The sequence below is a fragment of the Trachurus trachurus genome (genome assembly GCF_905171665.1).
Source record: "Trachurus trachurus genome assembly, chromosome: 14".
NCBI lineage: Eukaryota > Metazoa > Chordata > Actinopteri > Carangiformes > Carangidae > Trachurus > Trachurus trachurus.
In genome coordinates this window covers 16,319,375-16,342,189 of record NC_139903.1, presented here as the reverse complement: position 1 = coordinate 16,342,189, position 22,815 = coordinate 16,319,375, and the positions used below count along the sequence as shown (strand labels likewise).

Here is a 22,815-nt window from a genome sequence, read left to right as displayed (position 1 = left end):
TTTAGCATTTACTGTAATTATCTATAAAGATATTAGATCAGCGTGGACCTATGTGGTGGAAATGATTCAGTTAATTAGCTCCGGAGTAGGTAATTGTGATTAACTACATAACTTGTGACTTGTTAGGAGTGAGAATGGAGGCGCTCTGCCTTCCACCTGGCGTCTCACCGCTGAAAACCAACTTTACAAAATCAGTGTAGTACCTGGCCTCCGCTCTGGCGTCCCAGCTTGATCGTCTCTGCGGCACCGTGACACAAATCTTTTGGTTATATTTACGTCATCTCCACCGCTATCTGGACTGATTTTTCGCGGGCTTCGTTGTAAACAAATGCACGTGGCCAGGCGGAGGGTTAGCAACACCGATGAACAGCGACCAGACTTGCATAGTTAAATGGGTGTATTATTTTCTGATGGTAGCCTACTTCGTGAGTCAAGTAACACTGATAACGGCGCATCTTATTGTCTGTAATGGTAAAGGCGTTGTAACGGGGGAAACAGTAATTTATAAATTTAGAAAATATGATGTAATATAATATGGTATAGTATGGTGATTGTATAGTAAAGTATGGTAATAATGTACAATACAATATAGTGTAACAATACAATAAAAATAGAATAGAATAATAAAATATATGTAGCCTATAATTATATAATTAATTATAGAAAGGTATTGTGACATAAAGCAATAGAAAACCAGATTATAATTCTGCAGATGTAGCATAATAACTATCCATCGCCTATATGCAATACATTTTTTAGTATATTAACACAAAAGATACTGTGGAGAAGAGTCAGTGAGAAAATCATAATAAAACAGAAGGGCTGTAGTGTAGTGTAGTGTAGTGTAGTGTAGTGTACTGTACCTGAGTGGTTAGTCCTCAGTTTAGTGGAGTGCCACAACCCCTGCTGAAGCTGCTCCAAGCATATTAATGATGTTTTAACAATAATAACTGGCTGTAGGAAGCAGATGTAGAAGCAGTGTTTGTTAATTTAACAGAAAAAAATATGCAGAGCATTTTGCAGGAGTTGAACACAGTTGGAGATTTAGAAAATAATCTGAAGAACAAATACCATCATAATTTACATGACACACATGCATTCATAATCACAGGTTATTAAACAGTTTCCCTCTCTCAGGCGGTTTCCCAACCAAAAAAGAGGAATGACTAAAAGAATTACTACAGCACTTACAAGGTTTCATCAAAACTCTTTTATGGCTGCTTAGCTCTGCTGATAGAGCCATCCAGCTCCCCCGTAGGTCACTGACTCAGGCTCACTTCCAGCTGTCTGTGCAGGCCTACGCAATGCGGACACTCAGTCTGGCAGCGTGCCAGCTCAGATCATTCAAACTGGATTTAATGGAAAGTTAAGTCCTTTTTTTGGTGCATAATTAAGTTTTTTTTTCTGTGTCTTTCTGGCTTTCAGATGGAAATGAAGTGAATTTGTTATTCATTGTCCTGTTTTTACAGCTGTCAAGCAAACAAGGCCATTGCATTACAAATGATTTGTTGTGGTCAAAGCCGGGTTATGGCTTCCAAATCATGTTATTCCATTGTGTAACCATGATCTGTTGACCATTATGCTGTCAGGCTTTGCTCAAGTGAAAATTTACATTCAGCAATTCTCTTTACTAATGCATATTGGTGAAATGTCCAACGTCAGAAGCACAGAGGTGGATTTCCAGCATCAATGTTAGGTTCCTCTTACTGTGTGTGTGTGTGTGTGTGTGTGTGTGTGTGTGTGTGTGTGTGTGTGTGTGTGTGTGTGTGTGTGTGTGTGTGTGTGTGTGTGTGTGTGTGTGTGTGTGTGTGTGTGTGTGTGTGTGTGTGTGTGTGTGTGTGTGGGTTGGGTCAGTGATGTACTGGCTTCCCATGGGAACATTCATTTGGTTTCTTTTGGCCCTTAACTAAATGGGAGAGAGGGAGGAGGTCAGTGGGATGAAGAAGGGAGGCAGAGGCAGAAGAAGACAGACTGTGAGAGGAGGGCAGATTGGAGAGGCTTAATTGAATGAAACTCTCTGGGAGGAAATTTAAAACAAGGCTCATTCCTTATTGAATCCCCCAGGAAGGCTCAGTGGCATGCCTGTCTTTTCTTTTATTATTTAGAACATCACCTGATAATACCAACGTCTTGTACCCCACCTTCAATTTAAACAAAGCGGAAATGGCTTTACTGAAATCAAGCTGCACCTAAACTGATTAGCAGTGGGTGGATAGAGCAGCATGCATGAGGACAGTATATTCATGAAGGCCTCCCTCCGCCCCCCCCCCACACACACACACTCCCTGTTCAACGGCAGCACACACAGCATATTCCTGATGAAGCAACCCACTGTTTAAACTCTGGCTGATCTGTCTCTCTGAAAGCCCTAAATCAACCTTATGGGCCATTTTAGAAATTACTACCATTAAGATCTGCACACATACACTTTTCCCCCGCATTTGTGCTCAGAAAAGCAGGTCACGCTCACATGCAACCGTGGTTTCTGCTGATCCTGACGTTTGAATATGAAATTATAGACGGCAGAGAAGAGCTCCCTTGTCACATGAGAACAAACTGGGGCCAGTCTTTTTTTTCTCCTGTTTATTTTCATTCACCAATCTTAAAAGAAAATATTATTTTTTTTCCCCACCTGGATTAGAAAAATGCAACAAGTTCTCCAACCTTAACCTTAGTTTTTAGTTTTTTTTAACTCACTCTTTCATACAACCCATGTGCCCGTTTGCTGAAAAACTGCACCTATATAACATACAATAATGGTCATGACTTGATAACATGTAGGCACAAAAAACTACATTGTTAGAGTTTTTGTTAGTTTGTTTCATTAAACATGATTTCAGGTAACATTCCTCCGTAAGAATCTGGTTGATCCACACAACCACTCCAACCTCTTGTAAATATCGACTGTTGTGCTCTTTATACTTCGTCATCGCACTTTTCTCTCTGCTCCTCATCATCATCACCACAGCCACAAGATGCTGCCTGGAGAAAAACGTAACTATGGGTCATAATAAGCAGCCAAACAAAACGACCTATGGGCTGGTATGAAGCTGGTTAATTTAGCAGAAGGAGTGAAAAGTGACTGGCTCTATTCAAAGGTAACAGAACCATTGTCTAGTAAATCTCACTGATACGTCCACTATAACACTGATTAAAGCCCTTAAAAAGACAGCAAGTATATTATAGGAGCATTTCCCAAATTATCAAGCTAACACCATTCCTAACTCTAACAAATAATAAAATGCAAGTTGAAACTTGAACAAAAAGAAAAAATCTGCTGACAACTGACGATTGAATTATCCAAGAATTATCTGTTTTTGTCTTTGCTCGTTTCACCAATTGGAGCTGGGCACGCCTTTGATTGGTTCAAGGTGATGTCATGACAGTTGAGAGATTGTTTGCTTATGTTGCAAGGCCTCTGTCAAACAAATCTGATCGAACCACACCCACACAGCACTGATGAAGCAGTTTGGTCAAGTTTTAGATCGGTGCACATATCCATTTGTGAACTTAAATATCATCTAAGACACATTAAAGACCTGAAACCAAATATTTGATAGCTTTGATAATAAAGAAACAGTAGACATCAATCAGCTGTGTTGGCAATCTGTCTTGCTTTGTAGTGAAACACAGGAAGATAAAAACACAGCAAGAAATATTGGGTAATATCCCTGATTGAGTTAGAGGAGATCATTTTCATGTTACACTTTTGTAATGATAATACCCAAAGGCTAAGTAATATAGGAAGGAGTGAAATCTGCCTCTTGTCAGCGTTTACGATGAGAAGCACTTGCATGATTAGATGTCTTGCGATCGATGCAGCCTCTTCTCCCAATCATTAAGACTGCTCTTAACAGATTACAGCCCCCTCCCAAACACGCACAGCCTATTCTCCTCCTCTCCCTGCTCCTCCTTCTGTCTCACATACTCTCTCTTTCAGAGCTGGGGACTTGCCTCTTAAACACTTCTTTTAGCTTTCTCTCAGTTTTTCAGCCTTTTTTTTTTCAATTTTTCTGTTTTTTTGAGCATTTTCTCACACCAGAAACAACAGCTGCGAATCTTGAGGTAAAGTTTAAACAGACAGCGGCATGAAAAAGACCAAGAGGTGGTGGTGAATTTGTGACTGCACCTGGTAAAAAATGGATCTGCTAACAATCTTCTGTCACCTCCTGCTTTTATTTTTTGATCCTTGCACAGCCACGAGTCTCATCACAGGTAAACCTGCACACACACACACACACACAAAAACATTACATAGCACAAAAATATGAACTCTTGATTCACTTGTGGATCTGTCTTTGGTTTTGTGACTCCCTCTGCGCTGGATGTTTGGTTCTTGAAGCGGATATATTTGAAGCCAGAGGTAGGTGCCACCACTGTGTGTCTGTAGGAGCAGGTTATGTGAGGCTATTTCTTGTAAATCCAACAGATTATCATTATTATTATTATTATTATACACAAACTCCTGTGTGTGTGTGTGTATGTGTGTGTGTGTGCAGGTCAGCGTGTGTGCAAGGCAGGAAAAGGGCGGCCATGTTACAAGCTGGCCTATTTCTCCGAGTTGCGGCGAAAGCTGAACTTTGTGGAGGCAGAGCTCGCCTGCAGGCGGGATGGAGGGCAGCTGCTCAGCGTGGAGTCGGCATCTGAGCAAAAAATCATAGAGCAGCTCATCACAGAGCTCCGCCCGACTGATGGAGATTTCTGGATTGGTCTCCGACGTAACCATGGAGACGAGGAGAGCAGCTCAGACTGCTCCTCACAGTACTACTGGCTGGACGGGAGCAAGTCCACATTTAGGTGGATATAAAGGGCTAAAGATATATGTATTATATATATATATATATATTTATTAACGGTTTTGCACATTTAATTTTAGAGAATTTAAGAGCAAAAAAGTGAATTGCTTCCTGCGCTGGTTAATTTTCACTTCTTAATGGACTAATAATAGAAAGGAAACACAAAAACTGGTTACAAACATATTTTTCTTCACGACACCAGTTTTGAAATAAGATGGGAAATGTTGTCTGTATTTTTTAGACCTATATTAATTTTGAGTGCTTAAAAAATCTGACATAAGGAAGTTTACTGTCAAAATACAACAAAGTTTCAATTTGGTAGCCTAACCGCAAGACAAAAACTTGATAAAACAGCGGCATGAAACAAACCCCCAAACAATAAAGTAAATGAATAAAGAGACAATTTAGGACAAATAGTAGAATCCAACGCAGAAAGTGCATGGATAAAAGCTGTCTGAACTACTGTTAACATGTTTTAGCATTTCAGTACTGCAGGTTCTTATCACACGTTGGAAAACGTAGATGCAGGTATTTCTGCAATGAGCTAATATAGGCCGGCATGTCCAATATATGTCAGGATTAATGTCAGATTTGCTCTGATGTTGTCTAGAAGCAAGAATTCATCCAAAAATGTTGTCTAAATGAAACACTTGGAGTCTGTTTTAAATCATTTACCATCAATAAAATACAAAATCTGACCAGACGCCAGCAACTGTCAACACACAGTGCTACAGATATATTCTGGAAACTATTTGTCTAATCAGAACTGGACAGCATTTTTATTTATTCATTAACTGCATTTTATTAGTTTTTTTTTTTTTTAAATTACTATTATTGTTATGAATATATGGGAATATATTATGATTTTCTGTTTCTGCTTTGTCTGTGTGGTCTTCAACACACACTTCAGGAACTGGCACTGGGATGAGCCATCGTGTGGCTATGAGGTGTGTGTGGTGATGTATCACCAACCATCTGCACCTCCAGGTCTCGGGGGGCTCTACATGTTTCAGTGGAACGATGACAACTGTGAAACCAAGAACAACTTCATCTGCAAATACACTGCAGGTATACTGTTACACTGATTCTGTCTTTTCCTTTGCGTTGAAAAGACTCAAACATCGTTGACTGTGATTCATATTCTCCTCAGAGCTGGACCCTTCGCCGCCGCCCAACTCCACTCACACGGGTAAAATGTGCACGAGTGCTCAAACAATGAAGCAGTGCACAGTTCAGTTGGTATGATTTGATCAATATTGAGACAATCTCACAGTCATGATGTCTTTTATTACAGATGGCCTCCCGTCATCTGTGCTGCCCTGGACCCCAAGAGACAACAACAATGACACACATACAGGTTGACTGACTCAAGACTATAGTGCTGATAAACCTGTCACCATTTTCTGCAATGTAGCTACACAGTGCATTTCTGCTAGTGGTGCGCGGATCGATACATTCAGTACCAAAACCGTCTCTTTGAGGATTGGTTCTCACATCAAAAGATCGATATTTACAGTCCATAATATACATTGTGTTTTTTTCATCAAGGTAGAAAGGTCCTTCTCTGTTTACTGGGCATGTTCACAGTATTGAGAACTGCTGCTGTATAAATGCACCTGAATGCAACATACACACACAGTTCCACGTTGACGGCTGAGCACAAACACAGTCATGCGCGATTTTTTGACTGTATGTGAAATATGTCATGAGACTGTGAGTGTCTAATCACAGTGTAGAACAGATGAAGCTATTGCAGCAGCACAGTGGACAAAAACTTGGAATAACCAGGGTTTTGTTCACCCTTGTCAACACAAAAAGCTTGTGGCTAAGTATTGGTATCGTATTGGTTTCAGCAAGGCCACAATTTTACTTGGAGAAAACCAGTGGTATTATGGTCACTATCACTAATTTATTCTGTCTGTGTCCTTCTTGTAGCTCTGAATTTGGTTTACATCATAATCCCCACCATCCCCTTGATACTGCTGCTGCTGACAGTGACTGGAGTCTGCTGCTTCAAACTGCTTGTCAAACGGTGAGTATCTTCAGCTTCACATCTCAAAATGTCATTTTACACATGACATGTAGTGAACATTTCTGAACTTTAATTCAAATATCAACACAGTTCAGTTCAGATCATCACTGAACGCGCTGTACATGCTCCATGGCCCTTGACCCTAGACCTAACCCCCTAATCCCATAGTTCTACTTTAATTAATATATTCACTGTATAATGGTTAACAAACCAGTTCAGCACATTTTGATTTACAGCTACCAGTTTGTTCTGTACAAAAACAATAACAGTGTGTCCCTTATTGATAAAAATCAAGTCTTAACAATCAGTCAGCTCTTGTGAAATCACCAAAAGTAAAGTTTTATTACATCTTTCAGTACTTATTGACTTCCCCATCCAGTCTGAAGCGCCGTATTAATTTGTCCTTCTGAAAACAACATTTTCAAAATCACATCAAAATGTAATTTTTTAAAAAGCAACAAACTTTGGTAGGACAGTGGAGCACGGTGGTTTTTAGTGAACATAAACCGGAGTAAATAGTATATTTGTCAGGGATGCGTCTTTTAAACTGTGATAGACTGCAGCAGTTTATCATCCAGTGCAATGTTGTGTGTCTGTAACATGTTTGTGTCACCAAGAAGAAACGTGTCAGTCAGATCCGTTCACTCAGACATTCATGTTTTCTGAAACAGTATTATCAGCTCCTCAGTTCCAGTTTTCACTCTGTGTGTGTCAGTGTTTGAGTTGTTTTCTTAATTCTGTTTCTGTGTGTGTGACACAGACGGAGAAAACAGCAGAAATCGGAGGTTTGCCAGACGGAGCCGGGCCTCTGCCCCAGCCCGGCTCCAGCTGACGTCTACAATGTCATCCGCTCCCAGAAGGACGACGACCTGGTTTCAGCTCGGCCAAACACCAAAAACACCTCCTTCTTGTGCTCCTCGCCCGACACGCCGACCGGGGACTATGACAACCTGGGGGGTCGGGACACAGAGAGTGGCTTTGTGACGCTGGCCAGCACCGAGAGCTGCTTCCTCAACTTTGAGCTCAACGACCTCAGCCTCGGACGCCGCGCCACCCGCGACTTCTATGACACCAGCCTGGGCCGCTCAGGAAAGCGAGACCTGAACGACGGCAGTCTGGGCCGCAGCGGGCACAGGGAGTTTTATGACAGGAGTCTAGGTCGCCGCACAACGAAGAGTGAGCATTACGGCAGCAGTCTGTACGGGGATCATGGACTCTACGACAGCAGCATCAGAGGAGGCAGTGACCTCTATGACCCCAAACTGAGGCCTGGAAGTCACACAGTAAAGGCCGACCTCTATCAGACATACATCACCAACGGTAAGGACGACACCTTCCAAACCAGCCTGGGGACCCACGGAAACCGGAAATCCTACCAGTCCAATCTGGATTCCTACAGAATCGGCCTGAACCTTGACGGTGGAAGGAGATACTTCAACGAACAAGAGTGGATCCGCAGAGAAAACTACTGATCCTCAGCTCTAACAGCTCAGATGTTGTTGTGTTGTTGCGTGAAAAGAAAACAGAAAAACTGCATGTGCGTGGTCGTAATTGTTTCTACAGTATGTTTCTGAAACTTTGTAGGATGAAAATCGGGTGAAGAAAAGGTCAAATTATATTTTGTCAGAGCGCCGACAATTCACCATGTGACAATTAGTTTGTTGTATCATTTGAAATCAAACTGTAAGTTCATCTAAATTACAAAAAAAAAAAAGTTTTAACACCTGGAGTTATCTTACAATGTCACTAATGGTGTACAAAGATCAGGCTACAGCATTTGAAAATCAGATTTTAGGCATATAACAGCGACATATCTTTCTTTTAATGTCCATGTTACATTTGGAAATCCACAGACCTCTTTATGAACAGCTTGGCCGTGGAAAATGGCTGACAACAGAAACCTCAAAGTTTAATTTTTGTTTTTTTGTGCCTTCATTAGATAGTGCAGTTGAGAGAGACAGGAAGTGGGGAGGCAGAGAGAGGGGGGAATGACATGCAGGAAAGGGCCACCCGATGCGGGATTCGAACCGGGGCCGCCTGCGTTGAGGACTGTAGCCTATAGACATGGAGCGCCTGCTCAACCTACTCCGCCACTCGCCCCCCCTTGTGGTTTTAATATTTTAATATTTTAAAACCACAACAAATAACACAAGAATTGTCCTCATGTCAAGACAATGCACCACTATGAGCGCCATGGGCATGTTTTTTTTTTTTTCTTTGGGGGGGGTTGGATGATCCAGCACTTTAAAAGAGTCTTGATTGATTGGGGATAAGATCTTAAATAGAAATTCAGAGAGATTTTACACAGATTTTGGACACAGTGTCAGACCTTGTGTAGCTCCAGAGGGACGTACATGTGGCCGAAGTCTGAGTTGGTGTAGTTACCAACCTGTGTAGTATAGTCACCTCATCTCTGCTTGAGGCTCCAAGCAGAGCATGTCAAAATTCCCCACCAAAGTATAGGTGAGTGAGTTGCATTGTGGGTAAAGTATTGCCCAAGTTTTGTATAATAGGAAAGAGGATTATCGAGGGGAGGATATGTCCATCTCTCGCCCCAGTCTGTGCAGTTGATGTTGCGTTTATTTTTCATTTATAGAAACAAACAAATGCACACAGGGGAAACCTGGAGAAGTTTGGCCTTGGGCAGTGAAGACTCCCACTGAGCACAGTCAGTGCTCATTTCACGTGAAAACATGAACTAACTCCCTCAGATGTGACTGAGTGATTCTAAGTGACTTGGACAATACATATGTATGTATGTGTGCGTGTAGCAGCCTGTTTGCATGGCCTTGTCATGCTGCTCTTGCTTGGTAGGATAACGATGGAGGTCTTGGACCAATGCGTCTGCCGTGCCTGAAAATACTGTTTTATTCACACCCTAGTTTACCTGAAGTAAAGAGGCTACCTCGACCAGACTGAGACACAGTCAACTGATACAATGAAAATATATATATACGAATATAGATTATTTTTATGTACAGTAACTGTGTTGTGATATGGCCTTAATTTTTAAGATAGAGACCTTTAAGTGAGTTTAATAGATAGACTTGTTCCCTCGTTTATCAGTGTGTGTTGTGTCTCTGTTTGAGTAAAACAACACAGTGAATTCAGCTCGAGTGCCTGCAGCCTGACTACAGCAACGGCATGATGATATCAAAGACAATGAGAAAATATAGCATTATTGTTATTATTTATTCAGAATGTATAATGCCTTGACATCTCTCCTGTAAGCGAGAGGAGTTTGTATGTTTGTTACATAAGGAAATCTTCAAATAAAAAGAGATTACAATTATATCAATAAGCCTGTGAGATGCAGTGATTTTACCTTCCCAATAAAAAAGAGGATTGTATTCACAGTCAATCATGTTTTATTAACATTCCAACTTAAATTAATCAACACACTCTCGCTTTCATTCGTCTCCACCATGCACACACACAACAGAACACGCCATAGATACTGTTCGACTGCAGACGAGCAAACACTACAAGATTTTTTAAGATTATTTGTTCAGAAAAACTCCACATTTTCAAGTAAGAATAAAGAAACATCATATGTATGGAACGGCCTTTCCTGGGCTGAATGCACTGAAAAATCTTGTAGTGTGCCTCCACAGTAATACATTCAGTTAACACACATACACACACACTCACGCAAACAGCCAAAAGCAGTCCTTAAAGGGTCTGATATCTTCAAATGTTTCCAGAGACAAATACTTCAAAACACACACGTTCAACACTCACACACACAAACAAACAAACACCAGCTGTACTGACGGGAAGTGATTGATTTCTGCTGTCTGGACTTTGTAGATTTTGGGCCAGGCAGAGGTTCAACGGTCAGCCGTGGGTGCGTTTACGAGGCTGCTTTTGCCGCCGTGGTTTCAAGATGACGTAGCGCCTGTAGGTGGTGTGATGGTCTGAGATAAACGGGATGTAGAGCGCTCTGAAGAGAGGATGTGATCTGGGGGAGTAGAAGGTTTTATTAAAAAAAAGCGCATGACTTTTTTAAGTTTAAAATCTTTACAGTTTCTTGCTAATTCTTACACAATAGATTAATCTTTTTTCAATGTTAAGATCTGTAATCTGTATAGTCTGGCAACGACCGGTAGACCTCGGCTCAATCCAGGGGGGCGGGATGAAGGCTGTCTTTCAAACTGCCTCTGCACGCAATAGGGTAGCGCTACAACTAATCAGAACAAAGAGCAGGATGACGTAGATTAAACTTTTCCCATATCCCGTCGGCAAAACACCAAATACATCCTTCTTCGAAATGAATGACTTCGGTGCAGTTTCTTGCTCAAGTTGATGCCAACGGCGATTGAAACGATTCCTTTGCCAAAGCCATCTTGTCATGTTTTTCACCGTCGCAAGTATGTCGTCATCGCGTTAAGCCTGCCCAACGACTCTCTAAACAGATAGAGCGCTGTGATTGGTGAACACAAACGGCGTTCGAGACTCAAAAAGTTCCTATGGCACGTTTCTAGACGGACCTGCTGAGCAAATATATTTGCTGCCGCTAGGGTGCGTCTAGATTTCTAGGCTATGTAAATCTTGCATTTGGGGAAAAAAATACCTTGACGCCTGAAGGAAGGGCTTGTAGGCGATAATGGTCCACTCTTCTTTATTGGAGGAGTAACGTGGCTCGAGAGGCGCCTCTTCCTCTGTGTCCAGGTCTACTAAGTAGTGGCACTGCCGTAAATCAACCTGCACAAAGAAAATAGATAAATAACTATGCAATGCTATTGCTATCTACAGTCTCGGTAAACATGCCCATGCCAGAGTGACCTACATATCTGGTTGGCTCCTCCAGGTTCTGGTCGTTCATATTAGCTGGGATCATCTGTGTGGCCAGAGGACCGTCGGCGTACGGCTGAGGCAACTGCCCTTTAAACTCAGACTGAATGTAATGCAGTTGCCAGCTGGAGATTAGAAAAAGTAATTATCAGAAAGGGGCACAGCCTGAGTCACTCATTTGTATCTGGCATGACAAATGTAATCTTGGCTTGGAGATGTCTGAAAATCATTCTGATGTCGATTCATAAATAGAAGAGCAGCACTGGTGTTTGAGGTTTATACACAGATACTATGTCCTGTATACTGACTTGTGTGGTAGTAGGAAGCTACTGGGGAAGCGGTACCACTCTTTGCCCACACACACATTGACAGGTCTGCCTTCGGGGACCGAGTGAAGAGTTGGATCCTTGGCGATGCGGTGAAACTCTGGGTACAGATCCAGGGGGGCGTGGTAGCCTGTAGACGGAGGCAGAGAGAAAAAATACATAATTACATCCGTCTCAAAGAGTGGGTTTTGTTGCCCGACACCGGTGCTCTGGAGAGCAGAGTCTGTGTGCCCACATACCTCTAAAGAGGGCGACAGAACGCGACAGCGACAACACTGTAAAGACCACAACTGTGCTTAGAGCCAGCCAGTTGGAGGAGACCGTGTAGTGCTCCAGTCTGTATCGCTGGAACAGGAAGTGGTAGCATTTCTGCAAGACATAAAAAAATGAATCTGTAAAAACAAATTTTAGATGCACACGCATTACTAAAAAGTACCTGAAACAAATAAAGCCAACTATCAATGTCTACTGTTTTACCATAAAAGCATAAATAAAAGACACACCTGTAGAGAGGAGAGGGCTACTGCCCCACTGAGGCAGATGAGAGGGTAAATGGGAAAGAGGAAACGTTCTTCTTTATGAGGTCTGGTGAAGAAAACCAGCATCCACAAATACATGGGAGACAGAGTCAGCCAGTACGGACGCCCCAGGTTCTGCACTACAGAAAACACATGTGTGCAAATAACAATTTGATCGCAATAACCAAGACTCAGTCGGTGACCCAGAAGAACTTGTTGGTAAATGTAGACAGGAGAGCGGCAGCACAAGGGCAATTTTCAGTGCAGGTTTATGAAACAAACAGAGTCCTCACCATTGAACCTGTGTAACAAAGTCTCCATGAGAGCGGTGAGTGGCAGAGAAAACAACGCCAGAATAAACACCAGATTGAAGTTCAGGATCCCGTTGACAAAGTAGAAATGCCACGGCTCTGTACCTGAAAATTACAACAACAAAAAAAAACTTGTGATGTATTACAGCTCGTATACAGACCATCATCATAAAATCACTATAACTGTTCTGTTGGAAGATTTATGTGATGGGGGAAATCTGCAGATGGCAGCGTCACAACTTCGTTAGGTAAGATAAAACATTGAATATCGATGCCGGAGACAAAAGCCAGCAGGTCCTCTATATAAATATATACTGATACTGTCTGTGAATTAATATCTCAGGCAAGCATTTCTGACATCTTAATGGAGAGGAATAGAAACTTATTGGCACAGTTTCAAAGAGTTAGGTTTTAGCGTCGGTTATGGAGTGCCCTCTGGAGTCCAATAAACTGAGTGCAGCTTTAAATTTGATCAGTTCTGTCAATGAATTATACCATCAGCCTAACAGTGACTATACAATCCATATAATACCACAAACATGTAATCATCATTTGTAGTCCACTTGCCTTTAGACTGCACGGTAGAGTAATTTTTAAGAGAATAAAGTAATTACTTTTACTTGCAATAAAACCTCATTGCTATACGGCACAATTCAGTTGCTTATGCAGCCTCTTGTACTGCAGTCGCTGTAATGAATGCGGTGCATTATCACACAGAGGGATCCCAAAAATATATAGTTTTATGATGGAAAAGGGAGAGAGAAGATTCTGGAAAATGCTTCATGATAATGTTGTGTGCTCTTGTATATTTACCATACAGATCAGGTCCATGTGGTGTGAAGACGTTGTACAACAGAATATTGAGTGGAGCAACAACCAGTTTGCCATAAAAGAAAGAGTCCACTGCCACCAGAGGAACCTGAGATGGACACAGGATGAACAAAGAAGAAAGTGACAGACTGACCGCTTGAATACATTACTCTTTATCAGAATAAATGTAACTCTCGAAGAATCACAATTATATCTATATGCATGCATTTACCATGACAAGTGTAAAACGTTGTAATGTTATACTATATAAGATCAGGTCAGTGCACACACTGCAACTGTGACACTGTAAAGAAAAAAAAGATCTACCTACACATTTACCCCGTAACATACAAATTTAAAGCCTAAGTTTTACAATCATTAAAAAAACATCTTACCAGCAGCAGAAGCAGAGCAACAACTGCCCAGGTGATAAAACTTCTCCACTGCTTCTTCAACACCAGCAGGTCGAAAGCAATAGGACCCCTACAGAAAAAGAAAACAGACTAAAACTGTAAAAAAGAGAAACACATTGTGACAGGTCCGTCTGCTGACAACTTAGTATTTTTGTGTAGGTCCCTACCCAATCAGAGCAGAGAAGGGCCATCCTACGATGGCACCGGCTGCCACACCAACGATGGCTAGTGGTGTTGAGTCCTGAAACCACCCCGTCATGGCAACCAGCGTCGTATACATACAGAAAGAGGAAGGCAGGAAAGCTGAGGCGGAGGAACAAAGGAGAGGGATGATGAATCATAAAACGTGCAAATTCAAAACAGGAAACCCCTAATAGAAACACCATCATGTCTGCACACGGTGTCTGCAGAACAATGACTTCTTCTTACAACTTTCATTCTTCAATTACAGCATCCCAGAAATGTGTCAGATGTTAAAAAAAAAAAGAAAATGCACTTTTTAAAATGCTTTGCTCCACATATTGTCCTTTAAATGACAGGGCCAGACTGAGACTGGTCAGTCTCTGATGTTAAGGCCTGGGATGGAGACACAAGGGGGACAATAAAGAGATGGACGCAGAATCGACTCTCTGCTTTGATCTGACCAACCTGCGGACGAGCAGAACATTCCCGTGCTCAGGACGAGAAACGCCAACATCAGACGACCCACATGCAAGCCAAACTTCTTACAAACTGCCCTGTTCTCACACACACACACACACACACACACAAACACACAAAATCGTTAGCCTCTGTATCATGAAACACTGAATAAAATCACTACTTGTATTTGAGAGGAAGGGAAACTCACTTGTAGAAGTAGAGTTCGCAGACACAGCAGGAGAACGCTAAGACACATCGTACAAAGTAGAACACCAGGACCTGCAACACAATCAAAACACAACGCCCCAGTGTCATAATGATCATAATAACAATCATTATGTCAGATTTTCACTGACAGACACAAAGTGAATTTTTCTGATATGACATGACACCGTGTGTGTAATCGTTACCTTGTTTGTCTGTAGAACATGGGCATGCAAACAAGCAGGGAGAGCGTGTAACCACAGGTAAGCATAAGATCTGATGGCGTACAATGGGGAATATTCCCACGTCTGCATCCCTGTGCCGTAGAGCAGGTAGTGCATCTGTCAAAACAGTCGGACATGAAAAGTTGAAGAACAGGAAGTAGCAGATTGCTTGAACAATTAAAAAGATGCTAACTAGACTAACTAACAGTGGAGGGGTCAGAGATGCAGCAGGTCACAGGTTTGGATTATTGATATTAGTGAGTGGTACTCACAGGCTCCCAGTAGTTGAAGGTCTCATCACAGTCTGAGATGTTGCTGAGCAGAGCTGCACAGAAACGTGCCGAGAGCAGGCATTTGAACGCAGTAGAACCTTCTGGAGCCCAGACTTGCCCCCCACGACTTATTGACCTGTTACAGAAATACAAACGAACATTGCATGACTACTTGATATCTGCAATATTATCATAATTAATTTTAGAAATTTTTTGAAATATCAAAAATGTATCTTGCAATATACCTCAATGTACATAAATACTGTTGTACATGATGTTTGCTTTTAGAGAACTGTCTTGACTTTGAAGACGTCTAACAAATGTTTCCACTGGCTTTTTAACTTGTTTAACTTTTGTTTTACAATATACAGGCTCAGCTGGCTGATATTTCTAGTGCACATGCTTTAGAGAGAGCACTAAACAAGGCTGAGATTAGGGTCATGATTTCAGAGCTGACGAGTTAATATGCTGCTCATTACAAAGAGTAAATACCGGTAGTAAAATAGACAAGACCTAATTACATGGAGTTTTTAAAAACTGTTCTGCAGAGAAAGATCAATTAAACCATGTTGAGGTTTTGTCAATTCAGCATGGATTAGCTAATAGTTGATTAGACAGATTGTCTCTGTTTAGCTTATGAACCTGCCCTGTTTTAATTACCATGCAAAATAAATGTTTTTTCAGTTACATATTTGTCAATACAGATGTTCCTTTTTTATCAGCCTTGCCCTGTGTTTCTTTCTGACCTACACTATTACGATTACTGTATTTTTATTATTATTATTATCATTAGTAGTAGTAGTAGTAGTAGTAGTAGTAGTAATAGGGTGGCATAACTTGATTATTATCGGTTTATTTAGTTGTTTCATAATTTTTCTTCTTTTTTTTAACCTGTCATTGTATTTTTTTTTTTTTTTTTTATCCTTGGGTGTCCTGCCTGAAAAGTGATCAAAGGATAATTAATAATTGGACTGCAACTGACAGATATTTTGATTATCAATTGATCTGCAGTAAAAAGAAATGTCATCTTATTAAAGTGGCAATGTTTCACTATAGGCTATTTGCTAAATCAATTATCAAAATTGCAGCTGTTTTTTTTTTATCTTGATCAATTAATCAATAAATCAGCTCATTATTTCAGGCCATATCTAATTAGACATTTTTATATTGTAGTATGGTTTACTGTCAAGTTATAACAAATGTGTATTTTACATTTTTACATTCTGATTGCATGAATGTAAGTATGTAGTATTTACACCAGTCGACCACAACTTAAAATCTGTGGCCAGTTTTCTGATTTGAACCTTAGTAGTTTTGCTTACTTTTTTCACAGTTCCGTGGCTTGATTAAAAAAACAAACAAAAAACACAAACAAGTCAAACATTAATAAAACCAGGCACCTGTTTTATTTATTCCTCTATGTTTTTTCTACAAGACATGTTTGTGTACTCCGTGGGACAGATATCCCCTTAAATCCTTGAACCCTAAATCCATAAACACATCATTTCTAGTTCATTGTTATATTAGCGAGTACAGGTGTGGCCAGCTGTGCGCTTATTCGTATAGTGCTGCTGTACTACTAGTACAGTTTTGGAGTAATTTCATGTTTATTTGTAGGTAAAGTGGTTGTGATCCCCACCGCTCTGTGTTGCTGTTGGCTCCCATCATCAGATTAGTTAGTTAGTTAGATTAGTCGGCTCAGCTGCAGCCGCGTTGATCCTCAAGTTTACATGTCACTGTTTACGGTTATGACACGTCATCTAACAAACTGTCACCTCTTCTCTCCAGCACCACACCGACCCACCGGCCACTGTTACCCGAGCACCGGGGCTCAGCAGCCGGCTGACCCGGGGCAGCTGACCCCGGTAGTGGACCACAGGTGTGTGGGGAATCTGGAGATGAATGAAAGAAGCTCACCAGGTAACTTAGCTACGGTACGTTGCGTTGTTATTCAATCACAAACGATGCAACTACTGTAGTTGTTACTGTTGTTAATTTTTACGGCAAAAACCCAACCGACGAGCCGTCTAATGGTGAATCCATGTAAACACACAGCCTGCAGGTTGTTAGATTGACATTATCATTCATCATTATCGCGCTGTTTGCATCGAAACTTGCTCATCGTAGCTAGCTGCTGTAGCTAGCTGCTCCTGCCCGGGACTGTCACACTCACAGACCGGGGGATGGAGCTTGAAGCCCCGGCGAGGGGGAAACGTCGCTCCCCGCGGCTCGTACTCACTCTTGCCGAGTCTCTGTGACTTTGCTGTCGTCGCTGCCTTTCTCCTCTTTCGGTGGCCGGGCTTCAGCGGACACGTTGACGTTGTTTGCATCCTGTCTGCTGCCTCGCCTGGTTCGCTGCCGAAGCGCCTTGGCCGCCATGTTTACCGGAGCTGCTGCTCCCGAGTCCGCCGTCGTTCATTTCCGTCTCTGCCCGGTCACTGACGGCGCTCATCAAAGCATAGAGCGTGTCAGTTCATTAAATACACACTAATAATGGACACTTGGAGAGAGCTTCATAATATAATATAATATAATATAATATAATATAATATAATATAATATAATATAATATAATATAATATAATATAATTATAGTTTTATCAATACAGTATATAACAAAGGTTCACAAAGTGCTTGAAAAAACAACATACTGTATATGAGACATGTCACAAATTTGCATAGTGCATGACAAAACACATAAGAGACCAGTCACAAACAATTGCCATAAAACTATAAGAGATGGACTGCCCAAGCAATACAGCCACAATTTGCTCTTCAGCCATAAAATAAGTTTATATCCGCACAAACTACAGCATCCGCAATAAACACAGAGCTCGTAATGATTACAGATTTAGGATTCAAGGGCTTATTTGTCACAAACACCTGTTTTTTGCAGTAAAATACAGTGTGGTCTGCTCTTATCAATACACTGTTTGGAATTATAACAGGTGACTGGTTCCAATGTTGTGATTGATTTGTGTATCTTTCTTTCATTAAGTCTTGCCAAGGCAACTGCAACAACAAACTAAGCTTCAAATCAAATGACTAATTTGAGTGATTGCATTTACATTCATTTCTTTCCACTTATATAAACAAAAACATTTGGTGAATATATATTCAGAGAGACGCTTTAACTTTTTAAACTAAACCTACCAAGCAGTAAAATAGTTAGAATAAATCTAAATATTATACATTAGATTAACATATTACTTCATTAGTGTGTTCTTGGATCAGTATACAATTCAAAATATGTAGAATAAATTATACAGTCATAACAAAATTCATTATTACACTGTATGCAGTTCTTTCAAGAAGATTATACTGGATATAAACTGCTCACAAAGACCGTACAACTAAATGCAGTCCAAAATATGGCCTACAGGTCTCATAACTTAGTTACCACCAATTTTAATTTTTTTTCAAGGAAACTTTCTCAGAAACAACAAACTTGTAGTTCCCCAGAAGTCTTAGTATATTACATCAGACAAATAAATTGGTGAAAGCTTTCAGAGCTGTTGTATATCAGTATATTTACTTTTATGCTTTGCCACATCATGCACTAAATATGGCTATTTACAATGACTCTTGACAGACCACAAATTGATGTTAAATAGTTGGTTTATTGTAGGATACATAAAACACACAGAGACACAGACAATTCCAGTCACATTTTGAGGACACACTGTAAACGACGCCTCACCTATTGTAAACACAGTTCAACTAGATTTTAATTTGTTTAGCAGCCACAGACAGACTTAGACCAGTGGTTATAATCTGTCTGAAAATGAACTGAGATCGCTATACCTGCAGCAGCTACCTGATGTTGACGTGCAGCCGAGAGGAAAGCAACAACTCCAAGTGCTTGTGAAACTTGAGGGCTTGTGTGTGTGACAGAGCGTGTGTGTGCGAGTGGTATGTGAGTCTGTAACAGTAACTGGTCTGACTCAGGTCAGGATGGGAGAACGAATCAATGAGTTTAACTTGCTCCACGGTCCCACGACTGGCCTCTCGGACCATGGCGTGGAACTTCTTCTCTTCCCACGTCGGCCCCGTCCAGAAGCTGATGTCAAAGCTGAAGTGCTCAGGGAACAGGGAGAACGGCTGGAAGGCGGTCCCGGGTGACGGGCGGCACTCGAACTGTTTTAAAAACCGTGGGTCATGTGACCACAGCAGCCGCCTGTCGGGCAGGGAGAACAGGAGCGCGGCCAGAAGGTCCAGATTTAGGGACACGGTGATGCTAACGTGGCTGATGTCGTCGCCGGCGCTGCTTACAAGCACCTTTCCAACCAAACCCATCGGCTGTGCCGTCAGACGCAGACCTCCCTGCTCCGACACCAGAGAGACCCCATGCGGTGCGAGCAGCTCTTCCAGCCTCTGTCCGAGCGATGTGATTGGCTCACATTGTGAAGGGAAAACTCCTGTGAGGAGAAGCTCGTGAAAGGCCGGCAGGGACCAAATGTTGATAGCCACACTCTTAAACACCAGGCCACTGATGCCAAATAACAGGCTGGTTACGCCGTTACAGCCTCCGCAGGATTCCTCCGTCTCACTTCCCTCAACTTCAACACCTTCGTTACCCGCGTCCGTCGTCCGATGACCTACAAAGTCTTCCATATGAGGGAGCAGTGACGGACGCAGCACGTAGACACCGTTTTCCCCTTCGGGATCAACATCGAGAGAGCAATCAGACCTGAGGCTCTCTGCTCCTTTGCTTCTCATCCTGTCTGATTTATCTGAGGTGACACATGTGGCTGACGGAGCGTCTCCGTCTCGCGTGTCTCTTTGTTCCTGACAGTCCAGACACGTCGGCCGATCCTTTTCTTTGTCCGCAGAGGCGTGGACGTCAGAGCTGAGGTCTTTCTGCAGCAGGTGGATCCAGTAGCAGTCTGCGCTGTCCACGTCGTGGCAGCACATCTGCAGCTGTTTGGCAGTGAGGAGGAAGGGGATGGTGTCTGTCGTCACCATGGAGACTGGCCACTTTTCCTTCAGTCCTTCGAGAAGAAAATCATGCACCAGTCTGACAGGGTGAACAGAGCCTGAGCAGAGAAATCCCCTGATGGAAGAGAGGACACAATAAGCACGTGGTTATATAAGTTTTTTTTTTTTTTGCGTTGGCGGCTTCATACTCAAAGAGCAGAGGAGCCTGTGTGTAACTGTACCTGAATATATAATCACTGAGCTCAGCGGGCACGTTGTACTGGACCTTCTCCCCTTCAACAACCTCCTCCACCTTAGGCGTCAGCGCAGAGGTGTAGGGGAGGCTGCGAGAAAACACATGGAGCAAAGCTTTCTCCACATGGAAGCCCTTATCCTGGCTCCTGCACACAGCAACACAGTCATTAGAGCCAATATGCAAACACACATCAAACACACACACAGAGGGACACAAAGGGTTGTTTCTATTTGTACACCGCAACACTCACCTTTACTCCTTACCTGTATCCTGTGCACTTGTAGCTCTGGTATTTCTCACTTTCAAAAGAACAGATGTCACTAAGGATCAGGTGCGCCTCTGCTGCCATGGCAGCCACCTGCCAGCTGTTGTGCCACTCTCGCCTCGGCTGGTCCGCTGGCGTCCCGCCTTGGCCGTTGCACAGGGTGACGTGAACCTCCCCGTCTTTAGCCAGCAGTTGAACACAACTGGAAGAAAAATGAACACATGTATTCTGGATATTGTCTGAAAATTAGGTCAGTGTTGTTGTTTTTTTTCCAACTGATTTTGATGAAGTTTTCAGTTTTGAATGCTGGTGACAATAAACTGCCCATATATGTAAATACTGTATAATAAACATGAGTGTGAATGGTTGTATGTCTGTCTTTGTCTTACTATACTGTAAACTAGTCACCTATCCAGGGTGTATCCCACCTCTCCAGTGGTAATTTTGCAGAAAGACAGACCAGCATAGTTGACTGACAAAATGTGTATGCTGTATATATGAAAAATAAAAATGTATTCCTAAAAGCAGGCAGTTCACAAAGGCCAAATACCGTGTGAACACAAGCAGCAAAACAAGAATTGTGCTGAAATAATAACAGATTCTGTTTTAAATTGGAAACTGTCTCATCAAATGAGCACAGATTCTGAGAAAGCATTTTGGTGCAAAAATGGACGCATTTCAATTGGGGAAAGAAATAAAACATATACACAGTTATTATTATCATATACAATTTCTGGGTTAAACACTGATATAAAGTTAGATAAAACTGTGCTCATCGGGTTTAAATAAAGCATGGTATATTTGTTGACAAAAACAAACAGATATAAGTTGTAAATAAATCCAAATCGACCAAATTCCATCTGCAAGTAAAGTGACCTTGAGTATTTTTTTTTTTTTGAGAGAGAAAACATTCATTTGAAAATAAAATGGTATGATTTTATTTGACTCATACTATAAATGTTGTGATGGGTTTTAATCCTACAGTATGATAACTATACCTGAGGAAGAAGTTTTTGAGGAGCTCCCTGTTCTTTTTAACCCCACTCTTTCTACCACAGTGAGGGAAGTTGAACACCACAAGGTCAAAGAGATGGCCCTGCAGAGCGCCACAGTCCCCCAGCTTAGTGCAGTCCACTCCGTAAAGCACGGTCCCACCTGTATGACAAATATGGTTAATAATTAAACAAGAAGAAAAGAAGGAATAGCAAGAAAAACGCAACTGAGAACAAATATTAAAGTAAGTAGCCTACCCACAAAGACATGTAGCCTACCTGAGTCGGTGATGCTCTGGATGTTGGTGGCTGCACCTTCGTGCCGCAGTGCCTCGTCCTGATGCTGCAGACAAGTGGCCGTGATGCTCGTCTCCGTGTCCGCGTGTGTCTGGCTCATGGACGCAGAAAATGAGAAGTTCCCTTCTCCCACCAACAACACGGACCGTGAAGGAGACATGACCAGTTCAACCTAGAAATATGTCCAGGAAAAAATAAAATAAAAACAAAAACTTAACTCCCTGGAAGAAAAAAAAAATCTTCTCCCTCTTTGAAAACGCGAAGAATAAAGAGGCGACAGTGACAGTGACAACCTTCTTTCCTCTTCGCGGTCTAATATGATCCTTGTAAACTCATATTTTCTATCAAAAAACCTTATTTTCTTGTATCTGAGACTGTTTTCTGCTGTAAAACACAGATTAAATAGACTGTGAAGCCGTTGACCTTCCTCGTTAGCTCGGTGATACAGCACATGAAAGCTGAATAATATCTCATCTCACCTGTAGCTGCTGCTGCTTGCGTTGGACGCGGTGTCGCACAGACAATAGTCCGACCGGAAACAAAAACCTGCGGAACTTTGCCCGAGCTGTGAAAAACGCAGCGCCACAACAGAAAAAAAAATATATACAGATACGCCAGTTAGATAAATGAAAATATACAGTTGATATAATTATTAATAATTCAACTGAGTTGCTAATCGTTGGTTTGCGATATTTTTCAGACCACAGAACCTAGCTCGTGTTTTCAGGGGGGTGCTTTAGGGTGGC

At 41.8% G+C, this 22,815-nt stretch overlaps 3 protein-coding genes across 4 annotated transcripts; 1 reads left to right on the top strand and 2 right to left on the bottom strand.

The window, feature by feature from the left end:
- Nucleotides 1–61: 61 nt before the first annotated feature.
- layna (layilin a) lies at nt 62–9,198 on the top strand. Its single transcript, XM_083986740.1, has 8 exons — nt 62–4,215; nt 4,343–4,363; nt 4,500–4,797; nt 5,707–5,864; nt 5,947–5,985; nt 6,091–6,153; nt 6,732–6,828; nt 7,589–9,198. Exons 1-8 carry the CDS (start codon nt 4,140–4,142, stop codon nt 8,298–8,300), a joined length of 1,464 nt encoding a protein of 487 aa, XP_083842866.1. The 5' UTR covers nt 62–4,139; the 3' UTR covers nt 8,301–9,198.
- An 803-nt stretch (nt 9,199–10,001) lies between these two features.
- alg9 (ALG9 alpha-1,2-mannosyltransferase) lies at nt 10,002–17,746 on the bottom strand. 2 transcript variants are annotated; one of them, XM_083986738.1, is made up of 15 exons: nt 17,582–17,746; nt 15,343–15,478; nt 15,053–15,187; nt 14,851–14,921; nt 14,649–14,737; nt 14,168–14,303; nt 13,983–14,070; nt 13,591–13,696; nt 12,760–12,882; nt 12,452–12,606; nt 12,188–12,317; nt 11,931–12,078; nt 11,618–11,747; nt 11,402–11,532; nt 10,002–10,789 (listed from the first exon to the last, which is right to left on the bottom strand). In XM_083986738.1, exons 1-15 carry the CDS (start codon nt 17,719–17,721, stop codon nt 10,666–10,668), a joined length of 1,842 nt encoding a protein of 613 aa, XP_083842864.1. In that variant the 5' UTR covers nt 17,722–17,746; the 3' UTR covers nt 10,002–10,665. The 2 variants fall into 2 exon arrangements, with proteins under 2 accessions (XP_083842864.1, XP_083842865.1); XM_083986739.1 differs by lacking the exons at nt 14,649–14,737; nt 15,053–15,187; nt 15,343–15,478; nt 17,582–17,746 and having other exon boundaries at nt 14,851–14,870.
- A 1,245-nt stretch (nt 17,747–18,991) lies between these two features.
- On the bottom strand, nt 18,992–22,521 carry fdxacb1 (ferredoxin-fold anticodon binding domain containing 1). Its single transcript, XM_083986803.1, has 5 exons — nt 22,052–22,521; nt 21,779–21,935; nt 20,779–20,982; nt 20,502–20,660; nt 18,992–20,395 (listed from the first exon to the last, which is right to left on the bottom strand). The coding sequence occupies exons 1-5, from the start codon at nt 22,227–22,229 to the stop codon at nt 19,156–19,158; spliced, it is 1,938 nt and encodes a 645-aa protein (XP_083842929.1). The 5' UTR covers nt 22,230–22,521; the 3' UTR covers nt 18,992–19,155.
- Between the last annotated feature and the right edge of the window lie 294 nt (nt 22,522–22,815).

Excerpts from the sequence above, each read along its gene's own strand:
- alg9 (XM_083986738.1), bottom strand. The coding sequence starts at position 17,721 with ATGGCGGCCAAGGCGCTTCGGCAGCGAACCAGGCGAGGCAGCAGACAG. Across the intron at positions 15,479-17,581 it reads GTCACAGAGACTCGGCAAGA|GTCAATAAGTCGTGGGGGGC; the intron begins GTGAGTACGAGC and ends TTTCTGTAACAG. Across the intron at positions 10,790-11,401 it reads CCCTTCCTTCAGGCGTCAAG|ATCACATCCTCTCTTCAGAG; the intron begins GTATTTTTTTCC and ends CTACTCCCCCAG.
- fdxacb1 (XM_083986803.1), bottom strand. The coding sequence starts at position 22,229 with ATGTCTCCTTCACGGTCCGTGTTGTTGGTGGGAGAAGGGAACTTCTCA. Across the intron at positions 20,983-21,778 it reads CTCAAAAACTTCTTCCTCAG|TTGTGTTCAACTGCTGGCTA; the intron begins GTATAGTTATCA and ends TTTTTCTTCCAG. Across the intron at positions 20,661-20,778 it reads TACAAGTGCACAGGATACAG|GAGCCAGGATAAGGGCTTCC; the intron begins GTAAGGAGTAAA and ends TGCTGTGTGCAG.
- layna (XM_083986740.1), top strand. The coding sequence starts at position 4,140 with ATGGATCTGCTAACAATCTTCTGTCACCTCCTGCTTTTATTTTTTGAT. Across the intron at positions 4,216-4,342 it reads AGCCACGAGTCTCATCACAG|CGGATATATTTGAAGCCAGA; the intron begins GTAAACCTGCAC and ends TGGTTCTTGAAG. Across the intron at positions 6,829-7,588 it reads TTCAAACTGCTTGTCAAACG|ACGGAGAAAACAGCAGAAAT; the intron begins GTGAGTATCTTC and ends TGTGTGACACAG.